The sequence below is a fragment of the Prionailurus viverrinus genome, chromosome A1 (assembly GCF_022837055.1).
Source record: "Prionailurus viverrinus isolate Anna chromosome A1, UM_Priviv_1.0, whole genome shotgun sequence".
NCBI classification, from domain to species: domain Eukaryota; kingdom Metazoa; phylum Chordata; class Mammalia; order Carnivora; family Felidae; genus Prionailurus; species Prionailurus viverrinus.
Genome location: NC_062561.1, coordinates 194,399,420 through 194,424,753, shown reverse-complemented (window position 1 = coordinate 194,424,753; position 25,334 = coordinate 194,399,420). Strand labels below are relative to the sequence as shown.

The 25,334-nt window shown below is 38.7% G+C and overlaps 1 protein-coding gene across 2 annotated transcripts in view; it reads right to left on the bottom strand.

Annotated features, from left to right (window-relative positions):
• The window catches only part of FAM114A2 (family with sequence similarity 114 member A2), a 36,081-nt gene that overhangs the window by 9,499 nt on the left and 1,248 nt on the right, over window positions 1-25,334 (bottom strand). For both annotated transcript variants that reach the window (XM_047868871.1, XM_047868863.1), the window contains exons 2-12: window positions 22,098-22,342; window positions 21,221-21,320; window positions 20,694-20,786; window positions 19,354-19,445; window positions 18,162-18,296; window positions 17,491-17,649; window positions 16,754-16,877; window positions 11,280-11,359; window positions 3,258-3,380; window positions 2,622-2,761; window positions 770-842 (exon numbers count right to left, since the gene is read on the bottom strand). In XM_047868871.1, the coding sequence (XP_047724827.1) occupies window positions 770-842; window positions 2,622-2,761; window positions 3,258-3,380; window positions 11,280-11,359; window positions 16,754-16,877; window positions 17,491-17,649; window positions 18,162-18,296; window positions 19,354-19,445; window positions 20,694-20,786; window positions 21,221-21,320; window positions 22,098-22,328 (1,350 nt within the window). In that variant the 5' untranslated portion in view covers window positions 22,329-22,342. The remainder of the gene's footprint in view (window positions 1-769; window positions 843-2,621; window positions 2,762-3,257; window positions 3,381-11,279; window positions 11,360-16,753; window positions 16,878-17,490; window positions 17,650-18,161; window positions 18,297-19,353; window positions 19,446-20,693; window positions 20,787-21,220; window positions 21,321-22,097; window positions 22,343-25,334) is intronic.

The following is a 25,334-nucleotide window of genomic DNA, read 5'->3' as shown; positions in this document are numbered from 1 at the left end:
ACGAGATACCACTTCATACCTACTACTAGGATGGCTAATTAAAAAAAAACAAAAAAACAAAAACAAAAAAAACCAGACAATAGCAAGTGCTGATGAGGATTTAGGAAATTGGAACTTTCATACATGGCCGGCAAGAATGTTACATGGTATAGTCACTTTGTAAAACAGTTTGGCAGTTCTTCCAAGGCCCACGTCACCTACATGATCCACCAATTCCACTCCTACTATGAAAACACACATGCCTGTTTGTAGCAACATTATTCATTATAGCTGAAAACTAGACACAGTCCAAATGTCTAAGAATTGATAAACAGAAAAATAAAATGTGGTACAGATCCCTAAAATACATTATTTGGTAATAAAAATAAGTACTGATACATACTACAATGTGAATGAACCTCAAAAACATTATGCTAACTGAAAGACAACAGACACAAAATATCACATATTGTACATCCCATTTAGATTAAATGTCCAGAATAGGCAAATCTACAGACAGAAAATAGGTGAGTGTTGCTCAGGGCTAGGAGAGTGTGGAGGGAAAGGGAATCGGCATGACTGCCACTGGCGGGAGGTTTTCTGGGGGATGATGAAAATGGTCTAAAATTAGATATGGTTATGGTTGGACAACTCTGTGAATATACTAAAAAACCATTGGATGGTATACTTGAAATGGGAAAATGTTATGGTATGAAATCACCTCAGTGAAACTCTCTAAAAAACACCCCACAGAACAGACATCAGCGCAAGAACAGGCATGAATTCTTACCCCGGCAGTTGTTAGGCAGGTGGTGAACTCTTTAGACAGAGAAGACAACTCCTTACACAGTACAACTGTCATCCTAGGAAACAAGTGAGGCAAGTCAGGAGGGCTCCTCTTTTTGTTTTTCTTTCTCTCTTTTTTAAAAATAAGCTATGTTTAACAACTGTCGGAAGAAAACAAATCACTCTTGGTAGTAAACGTGAAAGGAGAAAGCTTTTTTTTTTTAAGGGAGTAAATATGTCTTCATCAACTACCTAATGCATCTGCGGACCCATTTGAGCAGACATTCATGTTACAGGAAGAGGAGGTTCAGTCCCTGGAAAAACATTTTACTGCAAAATCCTCTAGAAAGTACTAGACTTCCAAGTTAAAGGAAATAACTAAAATACATTTTCAGGAGATAAGACAGTACTTAAAAATCCTACATTCCATTTACAAACATAGGTAAAGTAAGTATGTATTCATACATTCAACAGATATTTACTGGAAGTCTTCTATGTACCAGGTACTATTCTAAGCACTGGGGATATATCAGTACACAAGCAAAAGCCCAGTTTCCATGGATTCTAACTCACTTGATAATTAACAGGGAAACTATATATATGTGTATGCTTATACACATACACACACACACCCCTCCTGTACAGGTACATATATATGCGTATGTATATGTATAAACACAGATGTATAAATGGAAAGTGGAAAGAGCCACTTTTCCAAAGAATAGGCTACTTTGGGGTTGAGTCCCTCATCCTAAGGATGGTGAAGACAAAACCAGCCCCCTCTGTGGGATGTTGTGGAGGGGTGGTGAAGTTGCAGGTAAAGAGGAGGTCTGGAAAACATCAAGGGCCCCTCCCAACCCTAACACATTAGACACTCCCACACAATTTTTCCCAATTACATTCTCATTAATTAGATTTATTTAGAAAGCAGAAAGCAGTAGGTCTTTTTTTTTGTCCCTTATGACTATCTACTTTATAATATTTTTGAAATTTTATTCAAAATCAGCAAGACGGAGGGAAAGGGGGGTTTGGGGACTTAGCCTGACGTGGGATTAAATCCCAGTCTGCACAACCTGGGCAGATTATCACATTTGTCTTGAGTCTGTGTTTCCTCATTTTTTTAAAGCTGGACTAATCATTTACCTTTAGAGTTGTAAAAATTAGAAGTGATACATGTAAGTCCCTTAGCATGGTACCTGGCACAAAATTAGCACTCATTAACAAATATCACCATTATTAAGAACTAAGGTTCTTAGAACTACTCTCTATTTTTACTTATGTAAAATTCTACTTTTATTAAAACCAATAACCTGAGAACTAGTTTTCAGATTACCAATTAATAAAAAAGAATTAACAAAACAACCAGGCGGTTAATAAAAAAATTTATAATGTAGACTTATGGCTCCACGAAAAGAAACAACACTTCTGACTACTTAATAACTAAAACCCAAATGAACAAACCTCTAACATGTGAATGGTACAATGTGAATGGCATCTTCTTGAGAGGAAAGTTTCTTAAAACTCTGAGGCTGAGGGGCGCCTGGGTGGCGCAGTCGGTTAAGCGTCCGACTTCAGCCAGGTCACGATCTCGCGGTCCGTGAGTTCGAGCCCCGCGTCAGGCTCTGGGCTGATGGCTCAGAGCCTGGAGCCTGTTTCTGATTCTGTGTCTCCCTCTCTCTCTGCCCCTCCCCTGTTCATGCTCTGTCTCTCTCTGTCCCCAAAAAAATAAAATAAAACGTTGAAAAAAAAATTAAAAGAAAAAAAACAACAAAAAACTCTGAGGCTGAGAGTAAAAAGAGGCTGAGAAAACTCTTGAACCAATGTGCATCATTTACAGGGATACTCTTTACACTTACTGGGAAAGGGCTCTGCTCCTTTCTAAGGCTGTCACTTCCTGCTTCTGGCCATGCAGAACCAGAGCCGCTGTTTTGTGAAACAGTTCAATTGAGCAGGCAGTCAATTCTGCTAGGCTCCGGATAGCAAATGCATGGATATCCTGAAAAGAAAAGCAAAACAAAGCATTGTTATTATTGTTTTTATCCCGGAGGAAATGAAGAATTCCTTGTTTCTCACATACTGGAGGATTCCAGATCGTGAAAGCAACAGAGACAATGGCTGCCCTTCAATACACCTCCTCTTCTACCACAGTAGTGATGTCATTTTCCAGTTGGGCTCATAACTGCAGAAACAGAAGCTCCCCTAAAGTCGGGTGTGTCCACGTAACTAAGTGAGAGCCAAAAGATTTAGATAAAAAGTGTCTTGTAGCAGTTTCTGGGAACTTTCTTCATGATATAACACACAAACACCCTTAGTCTCTTTTTCTTCACTCCTTTCACCCTACAGTCTGGAACAAGGTTGCTATAACCTTGGGTTACAAGGTTGACATTACAGACAGTGGTACAAAAAAACAGAAGGTGCCTACACCCCTGATTGTAATACTCACATCTCAAAACCATTTCAAAAAAAAAAAAAAGGCTTAGTTGCTTTAGTACCTCTATTGAATTTTTACTGATTTGCTCAGTTTTTTCTGTTTCCAACTGTTTTTCTCCTTCTTCCTTCTCTTCTAATGGCTTGGCCAGAGATGCACTCATCCATTCATAGGCATTATTTCTTGCCTAAATAAGAAGAAGATTACTGCCCATCAACAATTCAATTCAGCTCACCAAAAGGTTATCATACATATTGTGCACCTACCAGGAACACGTTAGCATCATGTAAGTCAGTCTCACCCGAACACACACTTACCATACATCCATCTACTTACCTTACCACTTCTCTTTACAACACTTAACACTGCCATCCACTCACTCCCCTTCTTGAGCTTCTCTAACCCTTCTGCCTTTTTTAAAACTAAGGCATAACTTACATAAAGTGCACAAATCTTCGGAGCACAACTCAAGAAATGTTTACACATCTATATGCCTTTGTAACTGTGACCCAGATCAAGATACAGAACATTCCCATCAGTATAAAGGGTACCCCCCTGCCCCTTCCTAGCCAATACTGCTCAAACCTGGGAACTCAAGCTGGTACACCCACTCTGGAAAACAGTATGAAGGTTCCTCAAAAAACTAAAAGTAGAACTACACTTCCACCCAGCAATTGCACTACTAGGCATTTATCCACGGGATACAGGATACTTCGAAACATCGAAGGGACACGTGCACCCCCATGTTTATAGCAGCACTATCAACAATAGCCCAAGTATGGAAAGAGCCCAAATGTCCACTGATGGATGAATGGATAAAGATGTGGGATATATATGTACAATGGAGCATTACTCAGCAGTCAAAAAGAATGAAATCTTGCCATTTGTAACTACGTGGATGGAACTGGAGGGTATGATGCTACGTGAAATTAGTCAGAGAAAGACAAAAATCATATGACTTCACTCATATGAGGACTTTAAGAGACAAAACAGATGAACATAAGGGAAGTGAAACAAAAAGAATATAAAAACAGTGAGGGAGACAAAGCATAAGAGACTCATAAATATGGAGAACAAACAGAGGGTTGCTGGAGGGGTGGTGGGAGGGGGGATGGGCTAAATGGGTAAGGGGCACTAAGAAATCTCCTGAAATCATTGTTGCACTATATGCTAAGTAATTTGGATGTAAATTTAAAAAATAAAAAAAAATAAAAAAAAAATACTGCTCAAACCAAGTCACCCTTCCCTTGCCCAAAGGTAACCCAGTCTTCTGTCTCACTGTCTCAATTAATTTTACCTGCCTTTAAAATGCACACAAATGAAACTTTAAGTCCATTTTAATTTGTGTCTGGCTTCTTATGCCCAATATAGTGTCTGTTAGGTTTCTGGCTTCTTATGCCCAATATAGTGTCTGTTAGGTTTATCCATGTTGTTGCAAATATCAGTAGCTCATTCTTATTTCTTGCTATGTAGTAGCTCATTTTATACATATACCATAACTTACCATTCTCTGATGATGGGCCTTTGAGTTGTTTTTAGTTTTCTTTGACTTCCAAAATACCGCCTTTTTCCAGTTCTCCCCCCACCCTTATGGGCATTCCTCCTCAGGCTTCTGTATGTATTGATACTCCTTTTTCAGCCTTTTAAACACCAGCATTACCTGGGGTTCTAGCCTGGCCTCACCACCTACTAGCCTCACCACACTCCCTCTTCCCTCAACCCATCCTGTCTCTGTAATTTTAAGTATTCCCTACCTGCTGCTGGCTCCTAAATCCTTATTTCCAGCACTCACCTCTCCTGAAAACAATGTATTCCAACTGCCTGCTGGACATACATATCAAGATATTTTGTAGGCTGATCATTCCTCTTCCCTTCAATGGCTCCCCTTCAACCAGATGATGGTCTTTTACATGACTGAAGAAGTACCCATGACCTAGTCCCTACCTCCTTCTCCAGCCTCATCTCTTACCATTTTCCACTTTAAGATCTGATAATAATGGCCTATAAATAATGGCTATTCCCTTAGGCTACAATGCCCTTCCCCGCCCTTTTCTTTTTTCCAAATAAAGGCAGCTCTTAGTTTTCTTTCAATCATCCACCCAGACATTGTCTCTTCCAAGTAACTTTCAAAGACCTTCCAGGAGACAAGGCATGTAAACAACCCTTCCCTGTATGTCCATGGTCCCCTGAGCACCCCTTCAACTTAGTATTTACCAAAGACACTGAAATTAAATGTGTCTATCTCCTATACATGAACATTACCATAGGATAGCTACAGACTGTCTTGTTTGGATTTGCACACCCAGTGCCTGGCATGCTATGGAGGGCAGCTACTGTTTTCACCTAGCCAGCATCCCTATCTCTTTTCTTTTGGTAGTAGGTTCCAGATTTTTCTTAGTTCATGTGGTTTGGGTAGGGTTGCTTCCATCCTCTGGCTCCAAGGGTTGGCAAACAATTCAGATTTAGTTACTAGAATGTTAATCCCCCTTCCATACAGGGATTACTTCATGATGTTTCAAAAAGTGACCCAACCCAGGTCAATGGGCATCAGCATCAGGACATCTGATGAAACTACTAGGGAAGGGAGGCCCTCCTCCTGCTAGAGTTACTCAACTGGAAAAAAGTCACCCTGATGTTGCCAGTAGTCATCCTACCACCATGTGGAAAAGATTCTCTATGAATAAAGCTGTAACAGAAGAAAGCAGAGTCAAGAGATTGGTGTGGGGATTGGGTTGGGGGTAGTAGGTGGGGTTCCTGGATAGAGAGCCATGCCTGAAGCTCTTGATTTTCTAGTTCTTGAGCTAATGAGTGCCCCTTTGTTCTTAAGCCAGTCTGACTTGAGTTTCTGTCATTTGCCACTGAGACTGTCCCGACTTCTAAGAAAAGGTTTATTGTCATTAAATGAAGACATCCACTTGAGAAACTTTATATAGACAGAATGTGTTCAGAGCTGTAACCAGGCAATACGAATTCAGAGAAGACTATGAGAGCCATTCCAGCTAAGAAGTGAGAATCACAGGTTTTATTACAAATATAGCACTGGGATTGAGGGTTTAAGGATCAATAGATGGGGTTACACCCGAGGCTACAACGTGAATAAGCTACAGCAGAACCTATGTACCCAGACATTCATCTCAAGGTTCTTCCTCCTACCACAGGAACTCTCACAAAAACCCTCAGGAATAATTTGGCTCTGATCTTTAACTACATTAGCCTCTCAAATTTAATAAAATAAAAAAAAAAGAATTAACTATATAAAAGACTGGAAACAGAAAACTCAAAGTATGCTGAGAAAACTGTGAAGCAACTAGTAGGACCAGAGCAGAGGGTACATTTATTAATTAGTTCATTCATTACAAATATTTACTACACATTGTCCAGGTGCTGGAAGTACCTATATAAACCATGGCCCTGCTCTTCTTTAGTGCAAAAAGACAATTAATAAGGAAACAAATAAGTGAAGAAAATAAAATGTAGAGACGGAGAGTGTGGACTGGATGAGCAGAAGGCAGACTTGGTTTGGGTGGTCAGGAGGGGTCTCTGAGGAGTGATATTTGAGTTGAAATCTAAACTTTAAAAGGAGTCAGCCATGCAAATATTTAGACAAGAGTTGTAAGCAGAGGGAAATCAGGTGGGTGTACTCAAGGAACAGAATGAATACCAATATGGGAGAAGCATGGGAGAAGAGGCTGGAGTGGTGAGATTTTTATAGAAGAGAATAGTGAGAGATGAAGCTGGAAAGAATCCTAACAGTTGACTAACAGTCTACATAGTATGTGAAATTCTCTGCGAAGCCTTTGAAGAGAGAAAATGAGAGAAAAACCAGGGATTGGTTTATCTCAAATTAAAAAAAGAAAAATGGGGAGACATAAGGCCATGCAAAAGAAAACTGATACCATAAATGTAATATACTTGAAGGAGATATTTTAGTAGGCATAAAACATACTCAAAATGATCTTTCTTATAATAAATACACTAAGTGAAGTCATTATGAACTACTGTGCCAACTCAAGGTAATTTATCATACCTTTTGAAAACTGGGCAACACTACCCAGGCCTCACACCCAGAATTCAGTCTGGAACTTCCCATTGGTGAGACCTGGAGACTTAGGAATTAAAAGACACCTTTGAGGGGTGCCTGGTGGCTCAGTCAGTTAAGCATCCAACTTCAGCTCAGGTCATGATCTCACAGTTCATGGGTTCAAGCCCTGCATCAGGCTCTGTGCTGATAGCTCAGAGCCTGGAGTCTGCTTCAGATTCTGTGTCTCCCTCTCTCTCTGACCCTCCCCCACTCACACTCTCTCTCTCAAAAATAAATAAACATTAAAAAAAAATTTTAAAGATACCTTTGAGCTTAGCTTCTCCAACCACTTAGTTTTCATCAGCTGGGGGGGGGGGGGGGGGGGGGCGGGGAGAAAAGGCCTAGAAAAGAAATGGGATTTGCCCACATCACATGCATCAGAGTAAGAATCAGACCTGTTTTCTCAGACTCCTGCTTCATTGCTTTTCCCCTACATCACACAGCCTCCCATTAAATCCTTGGGAATAATCAGGTCCTGCTCCTTAACTATTCTATACCTTATGACTCAACACAGGAAATGTAAACAATGTGAACACAACTTGCAGAGAATGACTACAACTACCAAATACATAAGGATTACTTGCCTTTTTAAAATAGTTTATTTATTATTACGATCTCCTTGAGCACAGAAACTAGGTCTTTTTCATTAGTATTTCTCCAACACTTAGCAATATAAAGTTTACTTAACATATGTATATTTATCAAACACCTAAATATATTGGGCTAGCTTCTATAGATAGGACCATCAATGGTGAGCATTTACTATGAGCCAGGGACTTCGCAAGACATATTAAATCCTCAAAAGAACCCCACATCACCCTATCTCACAGCTAAAGGAACCAAGGCATAGAGAGGTTAAACAACTTGCTCAACACCACAAAGAGACAGTAGATCTGGGATTTTAAGGACCAATAAAGCACAGATCCAGCTTTGAAGAAATTTAAGGTTTAGGATGGGAAGTAAGATACACGCATTAAAAAAAAAATCAAAAATAACCTGTGATAAATTTATAAAAATACATATGTATAAGGTTAAGTGAATAAAGCAAAGTGCTCAAGAACATAGACAGTGTGTTAACTTTTATATAAGAAAATAGATCTGCTTATCTTCAAAATCTATCTACTTATCTAAAAATAGAAACATAAGAAGGATATGCCAGAAAACAAGAAAGTTAGTATTAGAAAGGAAAAGGGAGTGGATAGGAATTGTTTAGCTTTGACTTTTAGAAGCATAAGCCTCTATATATTCAAAAATTTAATGTAGGGGGAAAGCAAATAAATCATAAATTCTTTTCATAGGTTGGCTTTATAGTAGGTAGGCATGGGCAAAGCAATGAAACTATTTCAGATGCATTATAGAATTGAGGAAATAAGGGAATGTGCTAATGTCAGGAGACAGGGTTATTATTGTGGAAGATGAGAGATACAAATCTGTAATGAGGAAAGGCAAGGAAGACTCCTGTAGGGACAGACTGAAACTGGAGTTACCAGCATAAATTCACGATCTCTAACATATGTATGTGTGCACATGTGCAAATATGGGGGTGTGTGTACTTAAGTATATTTCCTAGCTCTGCCCACAGGACCTGGAGGCAAAGATACCCCAATATCAATGAGCACACCCAGCACCCACGTCTTAGCCTGTAATACTAAAAAGGAGCTATGGCTCCCTGAAGAAATGGTTGATTCCAGGGCTAGAGTACAGATGGTACAAGAGGAGTCCAGAATATCGTTATGCCAGAAAATAAGGAAATACTCCAAAAAATGGTAAGTGCATGTCACACAAGAGTCAGTTTGAAGGTCAATTTGAATCCCAAAATAATTAAGGACAGTAATGAACCATAAACCAAAGGGAAAAAACAGAATTCCATGAGATATTAAATAACAAATAATAAATACATAGAAGAAGGAAGAGCTCTTAACTATAGTAGAATGCCAAAAGCCAACTGATAAATAAGGAGCAAGTGTTGGGGTTAAGAGAAATCATCATTTTGCAACCATCACAGTAAACACTGGTGCAACAAGAATCATGGATAGATGCTAAATCTGGAGGGACATTATGATGAACAGCAGGATATTTGTTGGTCTTAAAATGTCTACCCACAGAAAGTTTATTAGCAGTAAAAAATTCGTAACCATACAGTGAGAAATCAGACAACACATCATTTTAAGGGGAAGATGGACATTGTGTAGTCTAGGAAGGATATAAAACTGCTTATTAAGTCTCTTGCCTGGGAATGCATAACATGACTTTAATCATAAGAAAACATCAGACAAACCCCAAATCAGGAATACTCCGTTTTTATACGGGGGAAAGCGGTTTGTATTTCTCATCACAAAAGACAAAGAAAAGTGAGGAACTACCACAGATTAAGAGACTCAAAGTATATGACAACTAAATACAATTCGTGATTATGTTCTGGCTTCAACGTTAGAGGGAAAAATAGGATATGAAGGACATTGTTGGGCCAATTGCCAAACCAGAATGTGGACAAGAGATTATATAAAAATATCTTATCGATGTTAAATTTACTGCAGATGATAATTACTACGGTTACCTACAGGAATATCCATATTCTTAGCAGATACATATTGAAATATTTATGAGTAAAGGGCTATCATGTTTGCAATTTATTCCCCAAAATAGTACCAATAATAACAACGTGTGTATGTGCATGTGGTGCATGTGTATGTAAAGAAAGGGAAAGGGGGCGCCTGGGTGGCTCAGTCGGTTGAGCGTCTGACTTCAGCTCAGGTCACGATCTCACGGTTTGTGAGTTCGAGCCCCACGTCAGGCTCTGGGCTGATGGCTCAGAGCCTGGAGCCTGCTTCCGATTCTGTGTCTCCCTCTCTCTCTGCCCCTCCCCCATTCATGCTCTGTCTCTCTCTGTCTCAAAAATAAATAAACATTAAAAAAAAAATTAAAAAAAAAAAAAGAAAGGGAAAGGACGGGGGGGGAGAGCGAGAGGTAACAAGAGAACAAATGCTCAAATACGAATGATTAAATGTATAAATTATATATATATATATGTTAATAATAGACGTATTTGCATAAAAGACATATGAATTTCTTTGCATTATTTATGCAACTTTTCTCTAAGTTTGATATTTCCAACTCAAAAAAAACCACTATGATACAAGCTAAAAAGTGCTATAGTCAAGCGCTGTAGTGGAGATGAGGAAGATGAGCTGCCTGGGGGGTGACTGCATAGCTTGTGGAGTGCAGCCTTTTCACTGGGCAAGGAGAGTGAGATAACAAAATCAAGCATCACAGTCCTTACCCTACGTTATGCAGGTGACTGTGGTGGCTATCCTGGCCAGGAAGCAATGTGCATCTGCTGCTACCTGGTCCAGAGATGTTTCTGGAGATTGGGAGAGGTGGGTGAAGAGATGGCAAGCAGCCCGAGATCAAGTGGATAGTGTCCCATGAGCTGGACTGGCAAGTATGCTCTATGAGTACTGCTCTGGAAACAGGCGCTCCCTACCCACTTTGACTAAAGGCCCTCCATGTTTCATACGTGTAAAAACAGCTCAGGCATCACCATCAAAGACCCAGGCATAGGCCACGGGAGGCTCATTTTCACATGCTAACTGGTCACTGGGCTCTGGGAAATCATTACCTTCCATCCAGCCCTATAAGGGCAGAGGCCACATTCCATCATCCTTGGATCACTCAGAGCCCTGACAACAGTGAGGCCTCCATAAAGGCGAACCCACTGGTATCACGAAGGCCGGTGAGTACTGCCAACACTGTGACCTGATTTGAGCTTTCAAATAAGCAAGCGTTCCAAATGAAAACAGGTGAGGATGGCAGATGTGGGGGGCAGGCAGGGCAGATGTGAAATTTGCATGTTAACCTGTGAGAGCAGGAGGCAGGCAGAAGGCACAGAACTCAGAATACAGCTCCCAATTTGGTGACATCCTTGCCAGAAAGTCATAACCTTACATTCTTTATCCATTAAATTGACACAAGTAAAAAAAGTGAAAATCACCAAGCATAACTTACCCTGGTAAGCTTCTCAGGTTTGGAGGAGACATGAAGCTGGGAAAATAGCTCTGTTATCTCTTTGGTAAAGTCTTCATCCCCTAAACAAATAAACAAACAAAGAAAAACACAGAGCCATGTAAAACCCTGCAGAAAGACTGACAGAGATGGGCGGAAAGGGGGAGGCAGAGGAGAGGCAAGGGAGGAGCCGCAGCAGCACCAGGAATAGCAACAGCAATTTACATGAGCCAGGTGCTCTGGTGCTTACAGAATCCTTCTACAAGCACCAACAAATTCTCCCAATGGGCTTGTAAAGAGGGTCATCATCCCATTTTAGAGATAAAGAAACTAAGACTTGGAGGGGTTATTTCTCCTAATAGCAAATACTAAGAGTCAAACCTTGGCCTTCCCACCCCAGTTCAAATCCAGTGCTCTCTGTTCTATTCCAGAAGTATGAATGAGAACAGGTGAAAGCAGAGTACTAAGCAGGTACCATGCATGTGCTTCAAAGAAAGTGGACTTCAAGTCGGGACATAAAAAATGGGTACAACTTAGCCAGGAGAAAAAGAAGAGTTTCAGGTAGCAAAAACAAATACAAAGATCATGACCGCACGTTTAATGTATCTGGGAGAGTCTTAATTTCAGAGAGAGAAGAGATAAAAGTGAAGCTAGAAAGTTAAGTAGGATCTAGGCAAAAGAGGGCCTTAAAACCTATGGAGAGGAAATCAAACTTTTTACTGAGGGAGTGAGGAGACATTGAATGATTTTAAACAGACACAGATTATGTCCGATTTAAATTTTAGAAAGATCCACTTTGGCTCCCAGGTGGAGGTGGGAATAAGAAGGAAGGCAGAAAGGCTGAGGTAATAATCCAGGGTCCAGGTAAGAAATAATGATGGATAAGAAGAAAGGGAAGAGGAAAGGGATTCCAGAATGTTGGAAGGATGGTAAGAAAGCTATTGGTTAAATAAGCCTGGTAAGATATGATGGGGAACACGTAATACTTATATTTGAGAAACATACAAGCAAATACGTAAGATATATAAAAAAAAAAAAAAAACAGAAAAACAACACATCCAAATGGCAGGAAATGCTATTTTCTGCTCTACTCATCTAAATCCTACTTCATTTTCTCAGACCAAAGCTTCTTGTAACCACACAATGTGGGGAGAACTCTTATTTATAGAAATCTTTTAGCACTTACAATCTACGGAAGTGTTTCTTAGTCACCAGTTCATGGTTTACTAGGGCAAATCATTATTTCTTCATACCTGTTTTCTCCCCAAAACCCTTAGAAAAAAAATTCCATCTTGGTTCTTTTATCTCCATCTGCTATCCTTTTGTCTTCTTGGTGTTCAAGGCAGAAAATGCAAATGGTCTGGTGATCCCAGATACACTATAGTTTGGGGAAAGTTGATCTCACTAAATATTACAGCTGTAACCTATGTAAGTCCTCTACACAACTCCTAATCAAATCCTACTATCTAAAAACCTAAAGTCTGACAGGCATTTTGTTTTCCTAGCAATGCTCCTAAATTATTTGGGCGCAAGAGAGGACTCTGAATCCATGCTAGGATGCATGTACCTCAAGGGGTTCAAGAAATAATCCAATTGGAGTACAGGGGGAAAACAGAACTTTTATTTATAGATATTTGTCTCATTTTTTTTTTAATTCTATTTGAGGGTATACTTTAAAATGTAAGTAAGTTATTACAGTATTACATGTGTGTAATTTATAATCATCAAATATACATACATTAGTTCTAAGTGCTCAAAAAAACTTACTGCTTACTAAGTGTTGATCAAAAAACATCTGGACGTGGCACCTGGCTGCCTCAGTGGGTAGAGCATGTGACTTGATCTCAGGGTCATGAGCTCGAGCCCCACAATGGGTGTAGAGATTACTGATAAAAAATAAATACATAAAAAATGTTTGAACGGGCGCCTGGGTGGCTCAGTTTAAGTGTCAGATCAGGTCATGATCTCTGTTTGTGGGTTCGAGTCCCACAACGGGCTCCTTGCTGTCAGTTCAGGCCCCAGAGCCTGTTTCAGATTCTGTGTCTCCCTCTTTCTCTGTCCCTCCCCCGTTCACATTCATTCTCTCTCTCTCTCTCAAAAATAAACAAACATTTGGAGATCCTGTCATGTACTCCCTACAGACCTGAGTATAAAAAGTAGTTGCTGCATTAGAATAAAAGTGGGAGGATGGGAAGGAGGCAGGGCTAGTGCTCTGGAGGGACCCTGGAGAGGCTGGGGTCTTCTCCTGCTGAGGCAAAGGGATCAGATGCATAAGACAGAGGGGCAAGAGCTAAGGATGCTGACAGAAAATGAAGATGACCAATGTCACCAGAACCAGATTCTGTGTTTTTCTCTCCCCTCCGCTACCACCATTTTGGTTTTGTTGTTGCTGTTGTTGTTGTTGTTGTTGTTGTTTTTAACATCTTCATTGAGCTGTAATTAAATACCAAGGACAGTGTTGCATTTTCATCCAAAATCACTGGAGAAAGCTGTTGGGAATAGCACTACACTGCTTTCTTTTCAGAGTCCTGATCTCTGGCAAACAGGTAGGGGAGAAAAAAGTCATAGATACAAATCCATCTGTTCAGAAACTCCATTAGAGTCCTCAGAATGGTATTTAAAGATCAGGTTTTCTGATTACTATGCAAAGCCAGATGTTGAGTAAATTGAACAAATACTGTTAATGGTACTATGTAAAAATAAATTAAGTTTATAAATAACTGGGGATTGTCACTCTAGAGCTTAGTTGAGAACAACAGAGCAACTTAAGTAAATCAAGTTTAATTTAGGGGTTTCCTGCTAAGTATAGACCTTCATCTATTTACTTATGCCATTCTAATCATGAAAATAGCAGCCACCATATATTGAGTGCTTACTATGTGTCATATATTAAATATTTCATTAGCCCTTATAACAAGCTGAGAGGAATTAGCATCCTCTTATAGCTGATAAAACAGAAGTTCAGTGTTAAGTAATTCTCCAAGGTCACACAGCTTAGGAAACAGCAGATCTTGAATTTGAACCCAGATCTAACTCCAAAACCCATCCTTTATAAACCCACCATTCTATACTGAATTCTCAATGCTGCAGGTAAGATTTAAAAACTTATATTCAAGAGCCATTTCATATCAGGACCAGTATCTTTACATAGAGTGTACAGTAAGAGGTTATATAACCAGCCAATTTGACTTCTTAGAATGCAGTGCAGAACACAAATGGGAACAAAAAAGAAAAAGGCTCTCTTAGTATAAAATCCATGCATTCCACTTTACTTCCTTCTCTCAAAAGAAAGACCCTAAGACTCTCACTCAAAGTGCCCTGCTTTCAGTACACAGCTTGAATATGGCTAGTTAACTGGTTTTCCACCAGATTAGACACAGAAAATGAGATTCAGGGGTGCCTGGGTGGTTCAGTCAGTTAAGTAGCCAACTCTTGATTTCAGCTCAGGTCACGATCTCACGGTTTGTGAGTTCGAGCCCTGCATTGGGCCCTGTGCTCACAGCGTGGAGCCTGCTTCGGATCCTCTGTCTCCCTCTCTCTGCCCCTCCCCAGCTTGCGTGTGCATGCATGTGCACGTGTGCTCTCTCTCTCTCTCAAAACCAAATGTTAAAAAAAAAAAACTGAAAATGAGATTCAAAGGATATTAGAAATACAAGCTGATAATGAGGAGAATTAAAAGATGGACATTCAGAAGAAAATAAAGATGCACACAATTCTAAAAAGTAACAGAGACATTTCCAAAAGCAAAGCAGTTTAGATAATTTAATATACCAGTTCTCAAAAACATTTTGGTCTCAGGATCCCTTTACACTCAGAACTTTTTGACAACTCCAAAGAGTCTTTTATAATGTAAGCTATAGATCTCAACATTTATCATATTAAAAATTAAAATTAAAATGTTTGAAATACTTATCAATTGTTTAAAAATAACAACAATAAACCCACTACTTGTTGACATAATTTTTAAGAAAAACTGTATTTTCCAAAAAAGAAAACTTTTAGTGAGATGAATGCCATTGTTTTATATCTCTACAAATCTCTTTGATGCCTAGCTTAAAGACAACTGGATTCTATTGTCTGCTTTTACATTTAATCTGTGGTGATGTGTTGTTTTAAGTACATCCTACTCTGAACAGTCTGTGACTGCAATCTTTTTTTTTTTTTACTGCAATATTTAAAAAAAAAAAAAAAAAAGGTGTTCCATGAAAAAAACAGCTACTTAGGCTTACAACTTAAACAATACCAGTGCTTTTCCTTGAGACTTCAGTATGTATCACACAAAATACAAAAAGTAATATATTCAAGGGTCAAGACTTAATAAGATTAACAATTGCTACATGAGAACAAGATTAAAGGAAAATGGCAGGGAATGCATGGTGGTGAAAATACAGTATTAGTACAGTTCGGTGCCACTGTCTTGATTTATGTTAAGAAGCCAGTAATTTTACCCACCCCTGCTTTTGCACCGTCAGTGCAAATGTCAAAATGATACATTTTTTAAACAGAAAAGAAAATAACGTCTTGGTATTAGTATGCAGAGTTTTTTTAATCATTTTATTTTTTTTAATATGAAATTGTCAAATTTATCATGCAGAGTTTTGACTCATGGATTCCCTGAAGAGATCTTAGAGACCCAAGATTCTGCAGACCACACTCTGCAAAGCACTGATTTAATCTACCACATGGGTGATTGGCCCATGTGTCTTGATGGACCCTGAGGGAATTTTTCTATTCACTTTTAATATTTGTTAACTGATTGCTTCATTAAAAGGAAAAAGGGGGGCGGGGAGGCAAAAAACTACACTCATTAGATTCTACTAAAAAAGTAGCATGTAAGACATATTAGAAACATTTCCATCTAATCTTTAAAATAAAACTCTCAAAGGTTAAGATTCTGTTGACTAGAGATTAGGCTTTACGTAAACAAACTTGTTTCCTGATAATTTTGCAAAAATGAGTAGCTACTACACTTAAACTTTGGAGAATATGCAGATATTAAAAATATGGCACACACACAAAAAAACTTTTGAAAATAAAAAGACAAATTATCACCTGCATTTTGGATAACTCCCAACCTACATGCCTGAATTCAAGATGAGGACAGGGATCACAGGAGTCAGAGAGGCACAAAAGCAGTATCTAGGGATATAAAACTCAGAGGGATGACCAGCCAGACTGAGGCACAAATCTAACAAGGGAAACTCTCTAAACAAAAAAGCAGGCAGAGATGTGAGCTACAAGATTAGACCTGGAGAAGCCACAATGATCTTGGGGGTCAAGGGCAGAGCAGAGGGGGAGTGGGACAAAAATATGCACATAAGGCCGACTGCTCATATCAATGCCTGGTCAGGGGCAAGGCAGCAAAAAAGTAAAGTCAGGCTAGTATAACTGGAGAGAAAATAATATATTTCAAGAGCAATACACTGCATATAAACATGCTACATGCTTTCCACTCAAATGCTGGATTTTCATATTACCTTTTTTCTCTTCTTCCTCTTCCTCACAGAACTCTGCTAGGGAAAATGCTTCCTTGAGTTGCTCCAAATCATGTTTTAGAGTCTCTAATTCTTCTCCTCTTAGAGAATTAAGAATAGATTTCACCTGAATGGATATAAAATAAAAAGTTGTGAGACTACAAAAGAAAAATAAAAACATTTTCAAGTGGAGAAAAGGCCAAATTAAAATAAAAATTATGATATACCAGCTGATACAAACTTTATTCCTTAAGAATAATACAAGAGGCTAGTCATTACATAAAGGTAGGGAGAATTTATACTTCCAAAATAACATAAGCCAGAAACATCTGGAAATTATTAGTGTTTAACAATGGCTGATAAATTAGGGGGAAATGAAACAGTCTTGAATCAATTAAAAACTAACAGGTAACCATATCCAATTGGCAGCTTAAGCCAGAGAGACTACCAAAAAAAAGAAAAAGACCAAGGCAAAGGAAAAGTAACAGATGTGCTATTAAAACTTCTTTGTTAATCTGTCTTCCTTTTGTTTAAATTTTGAAAAGTAACACTTGACTCATTCCATTTGTAGCTGTTAGTTCAAACATTGTTTGTTTGTCTGTGTTGGTATAGTATTTTCAAAGAGTCTCAAGCCTCCATGTGAAATACATTTCATCTTCCAACTGTGCAAAAAGAGACACAACTATGCAGCACTCCTTTGCTTGGAGACCAACCATTTGAAATTTGGGATTTGGAATTACCTTCATCTCACTTTCTCGGGAAAGCATCTCCAGAGCTTCCAGATGCGAAAGGCCTTGAAATTCATCAAAGAGTAGCCCATAATGAGTTTTCTTGTCTGTTTCCAAGGCAACCTCATTGGAGGTCCATAGCTCTTCTTTCTCCTTTGCCTCTCGTAAAACCTGGCAAATAGATGGAGGATTACACTGCAGCAAGTAATGAGAGCTCAAGGGTGAGCTCCAAGAGCTGGGGGAAGCAGAGCTGAGACGGGAACCATACAGAACACTGCCCTTTCCTTCCTGGCACTGCAATTCAAATCTGATCGGCTAAGGAGCTGCTGGGCAAAAAAAAAATGATCACACACAATTCGAATCTGGACAGGGTAAATAACACCCAAGGAACCAGGTGTTTCTTTGAAAGTGCTTTAAATATTAATCTACTCAACAGCTCTGAAAGGGCTTGTCATCTTCTACTGCAGTGACAAGAGGCTCCTGCAGAAAATAAAGAGTAGGGAAAAAAGAACTGGGCATTTTTATAACCATTAGAGCTCTCATCCCCTCACCCAAAAAAAAGCCTTAATGAACATATCATTGAAAAGTTTTCAAAAGGAAAGAAATACTAACAAGGTCTACTACAGGCAAAAAATACAGATCAAAACAGACACATTAAATACACAGGTAAAGACAAATGGTACCTGAGACAGTGTAGAATTCCGGTTCATCAGACCCTTCGTTCTTTTAAATCCAGGATCCCCTTCTGCTATTACATCCATTGTCTTTTTCCCAATGAATTCTAAGGCATCCAAACCCCCACTGATTACGCTCTTTCCCTAGGAAATACATGCAACTTCATTGCAAGAATACTGAAAAAAGACATCTGCATGGTTTGATTATATAAAATAGTGGCTAACAATACCAAGCACTGTCAAGAATATGGAGCAACGAAAACAATCATCTACTGCATGTGGGAATGTAAACAGATACAACCACTGTGGCCAGCTGTTTGTCAGTACTCAACAGAAATGTGTACAGAGGTTCATCAAAAGACGTACAAAAGGTCCATGGCAGTACTATTTTGTAAAAGCTAAAAACTGGAAACAACCACAATACTCACCAACCATGGAATAAATAAATGCTGTACAGTCACATAATGGAATACAGCAAAGAAAACAGAATACACCATACAAACTACACGATGAAGAAATCACACAAACATAATGTTGAGTGAAAGAAACCAAGTACAACAGAGTCTATACCGTATGATTCCATTTATGTAAAGTTTAAAAGCAGGCAAAATTAATCTGTGATGATAGAAGTCAGGATTGTGGTCACCATGGGCAAAAGGAAAAATCAGAGATGGCGAGGAGAGGGCACAAGGGGAACATACAATGTACCATCATGTTGTTCCTTAGTCTGCGTTCATGCTGTGAAAATTCAACTGAGCACTTAGGATTCCACTTTTCTACATGTTTTACTTCACTAAGAAGTTAAAATTAAGTACTAGTTATCTATTCTCATGTAAGAAAGACATTAAGTTTCCAATAAAATCCTTTAAAAAATGTTTCTAATCGTCTATAGTTACTCAATTACGGGAAGAATATTTTTGTAAAGCAGAGTTTCTAGGCCACCAATCTCAGAATTCATAGTCCATAAAATATTATGTACATTGTCTCTCTATTATTCTTCATCCTCTGCTCTGTCCTTTACTTCTTTAAAGAAAGTTTCCAAGTAGCTCCACTCTACCTCTAAGATCAAAGTAATTGATCTTCAGCAATTTGGACTCATTTAAGAGTAATCAGTCCTCATGGCTTTTCAAGAAAAAGAGGGAGAAAGAGACAGAAACCCCCTGTGTTCAGAGAGGTGGAGTCCACCAGGCATTTTACTCACTGTGGTCTGAACAGCAGTAGAGATGGTTGAGAATACACCAAATGGCCCAGTCAACGGGGAGGAGTTTGCATTATCTTTGGCATTTGTCTGTCCTACAAGAGGAAGGGGATGTGTAAACAAGAAGGGATGGTCTATAAATAGTTTTTCTTTATCAGCATGTATGAGACTTTAAAAATTAGATCCTGCTTCCTACACACAGGATAGCCTTAGCCCTTTTTGTTTTATTATTTTAAACTACTCATTTTTAAATGAAAGCTAACATGGCTTTTATTCATCTTCATTTCATTTAAAAAATAAAATCTAGTCTTTTGAACAAACTACTGATATATGTCATAACACACTATATACTGTATGATTCCATGTGTATGATCTTCTGGACAAGGTCAAACTTTAGGCAGAAAACAGATTAGTAGTTGCCAAAAACAAGAGTAAGTGATGGGAGTACCACAAAGGGCCATGAGGAGTCTTTTGGGGGGTGATGAAAATATTCTTGTATTTTGATTATCTATACAGATTAAGGAAATATTCTATACTGTATATCACAGTGGACTACAAGTATATTGTGTAAACAGGACTGTATGTTCATCAAAACACAAACTGTATACTTAAAAAGAGTAAACTTTATTCTTATAAAGATGTAAATTATATATCCACATCTAATTTACATTTAATTAGTCATACAAATAAATCATAAAATCCATAAATCTAACTTTCTAAAATATGGCATATTTTAAATTTTGTCCTAGAAAAGTATGCATATTTGGGAGAAAAAAATGAGATGATCAAAGAGAAGAGTGGGAGACAATAAAGCCCCTGAGAGATGGAGAAAGCAGTATTAGGGCCTGAAAAGTTTTCTATTTTCTTGTCCTAGGCCATCTTGATCCCTGGTTCAAAACTCTTCCCTTTGTGGCTTAAGTGAGAGTACAATGATCAAAACAGGTGTCCAAAATTAAATTTCACCCTCATAAATATTCAAACACAAAAAAATAAATCCCCAAACGAAACACATTAAAATATTTTTTGTGCCACAACAGGGTCCAACTCAGCTAACTCTTCTTGGGGTCATACTCAATTGTGCCAAAAACAGCACTAAGCAACTTTTATATTCTACACTCATGGCCTTATTTAATGTTTGTAACCATCCTTTGACATATAAAATATCATCCCATGTCAGCAAAGTGGTTAAAGAACACAGACCTGTTAGTCAAAGTCCAATCCCCTTTCTCACCAGTCCCATGATGCCCTGAATATCAGACACTCAATAAATATATACCGAAGAACAAGCTCAACTGTTCTATTTTGACCCATGGTTCTAGGTCTTAATGTTTCCACATACTGACCTGTTGCACACTGGACTTCCGTTGAAATTTCACTGGGACTAGGAATTCCAAGAGAAGTCTCTGCCTTCTCAATGACATTTGAAATACCTTGGCCTAATGAGAAAAATGGTAACATTTTTATGCCTGAATACTACTTACTATTAGTCACCAAAACTGAAGAAACAAACCTGCAGATGGTTAAAATCACCATAGCCATAGACACGCTATCTTGACCATACGTAATGTTTGGGAGTGTAATCTTACCAAACAAACAAACAAAACAAAATGACAAACTTGATTCAGTACCACCACAGATAGTTTCATATTAACAATTCTTGGTCAATGAGAAACTCTAAGTAAAGAATGCTAATGAGAAAAGGCTGCTGCAAACTCTGGGTGTACTATAAACCAGCCTATCCTTCCTGACCAATTTTTAAACTATAAAGCCCTTAAGTAAAGATGGAAGAGGAATTATCAATAAAATCATTTTTAACACAGATCTATAGCAAAACACACGCAAAAATTAATAAAATGATGGATGACCTTACCTACTGTAGCTACTGTAGCTGAGGCTGAAGAGAGTAAGGATTTGCCCCAGCTGCCCCAATATCCCCATCCAGTCTGAGGTACATCTTTGGAAACAGTCTCCTGTTCTTCCCAGTAGGCAGAAAAACAAAAGGCAAAGAAAATGGAAAAGTAGAGAATAAGAGAGTATATAGGCAAGGTATCTAATTATTAGCCCAACATACAGATGAACAAATACATAACATTTAACTAAACAATCATACTACTTGGTGGCAAACTGAGGAAGGCTTAGTCAGTTGAGTGTCCAACTTCTTGATTTCGGCTCAGGTCATGATCTCATGGTCCTGAAATGGAGCCCCACGTTGGGCTCCACACTGGGCATGCAGCCTGTTCAAGATTCTCTCTCCCTGTCCCTCTACCCGTCCCCACTGCGCACATGTGTGCTCTCCCTCTCTCTCAAAAAAAAAAAAAAATGTATTGCTTGGCTGACAGATGTATGTTACCTGCATTTAAGCACCATGTAGCAAAGGCAACTACTCCTAAAGGTATTTATAAAACTGAGAAAATTGTGTTTTATGGCTTTCAAAGAAAAGAAATAGGTAATCTTAAATTGGTTTTGATTCCACATCCCTTTCAGCCCAAACTTTTATTTTTTTTTAATGTTTATTTTTGAGATAGAGAGAGGCAGAGCACGAGCAGGGGAGGGGCAGAGAGAGAGGTAGACACAGAATCGGAAGCAGGCTCCAGGCTCTGAGTTGTCAGCACAAGCCTGACGCGGGGCTCGAACCCACGAACTGTAAGATCATGACCTGAGCTGAAGTCAGACGCTTAACCAATTGAGCCACCTAGGTGCCCCATTAACCCAAACTTTTAATTCCAATGTTTTAATAAACACTTTACTTTGCCTGCAGCCTGTGATGCCTCAACAGGGAGAACTTCTGAAGTCTCAAGTTCGATGGAAGGTTTGGATTCCGGTCTTTTCCGAGTGAAAACTACAGGTTCCGATTTATCCTCTGGTTTGACACTTTGGTCAGCAGACTCAGAACTCTTGGCTGGCTCATACTTCTCATCTTCAAGGATGGAGGTTGCTTCAGTTACCACTGGAGTTTCAGTATCATTTTTATCCGACATGACTAAATCATTGCCTGGTAAAATAAAAGCCAAAGGAAAAATTAATTCTATAGGGTTTTTTGGTGTAAGTTATTTAAGCTTTTTATCTTGAGATTATCATAGTCACATGCAGGTATAAAAAATACAGACAGATCTGAATATCCTCCACCCAGGTTTTTCCAATGGCAACAACTTGTGTAACCACGGTGTAATATGACAACCAGGAAACTGATACAACCCACTGACCATATTCAAATTTCATCAGTTTTATAGACACTCGTGTATGTGTATTCAGTTCTATGAAATTTTATCATATGTACAGATTTGTGTGACCATCACCACACTCAGGATACAGAACAGTTCAATCACAAGGATCCCAAGTTATCCATTTTTTACTGTTTATATACTTAGAGAGAGCAAGCAAGTAGAGGAGGGGCAGAGAGCAAGGGGGAGAGACACAATCCCAAGCAGGTTCTACACTGTCAGCAAAGAGCCCAATGCAGAGCTCGAAACCTCGAACTGCAAGATCATGATCTGAGCCGAAATCAATCAGACGTTTAACCGACTGAGCCACGCAGGCGCCCCATAGGTTATCATTTTTTAGACACATCCCACCCCACCCTCACCAACCCATAGCAACCACTGATCTGTTCTCCCTCTCTACACAAGATGTTATATAAATGGATTCATTCCGTATGTAACCTTTGGAGATTGTTTTCACTCGCCTAAGTCCCCCAAAATCCATCAAGTTACTGTGTCAATAGTTTCTTCCCTTTTTTGCTGAGTAGTATTCCTCGGTATGGATGTATTTCAGTTTGCTTAACCATTTACCCATCAAAGGATACCTGGGCTATTCCCAGTTTGGGTCTATTACAAATAAAACGGCTACAAACATCAACGTTCAGCTTTTTGCGGGAACACAAACTTTCATTTCTCTGAAATAAATGACCAAGGGAACAACTGCTGGATCATACGTTAAGTACTTGTTCAGTTTTATAAGAACTGCCACTCTTTCCCAGAGTAGCTGTACCATTTTACATTACCACCAGTGATGTGTGAGTGATCCGAGTTTCTTAGCATTCTCACCAGCATTTGGCAGTTTATCTTTGTTTGAGCCATTCTGATAGGTGTGTAATAATAATCTCACTGTGGCTTTAAGCTGCATGCCTCTAAAGGCTACTGATTTAGAACGTCTCTTCATGTGCTTACTTGCCATCTGGATAGCCTCTTCAGTGAAATACCTATTTGTATCTTTTGCTCATTTTCTAATTCGATTTTTTTTTTTTTTACTGTTGAGTTTTGAGAGCTCTTTATGTATTATAGATTCAAGTCCCTTGTCAGACATGTGGTTTGCAAATATTTTGTCCCAGCCTGTAGCTTATTTTTTCATCTTCCTCGCAGGGTCTTTCACAGAGCAAATGTTTTTCATTTCAATGACATCCAATGTATCAATTTTTCCTTTTATTGACTGTCATTCAAAAATCTTAGTATTAACTATTTCTACTTAAACTTCTGAGAAATAAAATGATGAAGTTTAAGCCATCAGACAGCATCTAAATCAAATCAGCTTTTGAGTAACAATGTTAACCAATTCAGTCCCTTTCATAAGTACATCTCTTTGGCAATTAAAGCCAAGATGCTACTGGTATTTTTACAAAAAGCAGATGCTGGTTTCCAAGACAACCAAATATTCCCAGAGGAGAAATCAATGTATCTCACAAGTACATACTTATACACATACCAAAGCCTTAGGCATATATAGGTATTTATTTTATACCAGTATTTACTAATAGAGAATTAGACCCAATCCAAGCCATCAAAACATTTCTAATGTGCTAGAAAAGACACACATACTAAGAACTAAGGCAGCTTGGAAACAGCACTATAATGGAGATACACATAAAATACTAAAAGAACAGAGAAAAAAAAGTCTGCTGGAATCAGACAATATGATTCATGTACGAAGTATCTGAAATAAGCATAGAATAGTGGTCACAAACTGGAATGACTGCTAAACCCAGCCTATAAATGTTTTTATTTGGCCTGCACAGTGTTTAAACATTCGTACTACTAATTGCTAACACTTAAAAATCAGATATGATATATATATGAATATAGATTTTCAACTTCCCTTAAAGTTGAAATATCTGGTAGCACCGGGCCCACTTTTGACATGGTATTAGCTCAAGCCAAAGAGTTGCTGAGCCTTTTAGTCAAAATGTTATCTAGTTCCCTACAATCTCCACCTAAATCTACTTGACTCATTTGTTAACCTGATTAGACCCTGTAGGCGTCTGAGCTTGCAGCGTTTCCCTTAAAGAGCACCTGGGATTGTGACAGGTGAAGGTGTCAATGAGAAAATTCAAGGGTGTGGAAACAACACACAGGAAGAAGTGTGAACAGAATGGACATGGAACATGGACAAAAAAAGTAGTTAAGATAGCATGGAGAATGATGGAAAGGCATAAGGCTAGAAAGGTAGATTTATACAACACCATGGAGCCTAGATCATATGGGTATATGATATACATACATTACACATTCCCAAAACACACAGAAAAAAAATCCAGATGCAACTACCCACACACATACAAGCCCACTCTGAAATATCCATTCGTTCACTTGCAAACATTTTTTGAGTACCTACTATGTACCAAGCTTTGGAGACTGAGAATTAATTTAGAAAACAGTTTCTACCCCATTTATTCCAAGAGCCTAACAGGAAAGACGCCACACTTGCTGCATAAAATTCAATGCTTTGTGTACCTAAATATGTACCTTTTTTACACTATTCATTTCACTTTCCTTATGCTTTTTCCAAGGTACAACATATAACAATATATGTTTTTTAAATAGTATACCATATACAGTCGTCCCCCTTATCTGAGGTTTTAGTTACCTGCGGTCAACCACTGTATGGAAGCAAATGCTCCTCCTTCTGAGTTGTCAGGAGGTCAACGATAGCCTAATGCTAGCTACATCACTGTGCCTGCATCCTTCACCTCACCTCACCTCACCTCACCTCAC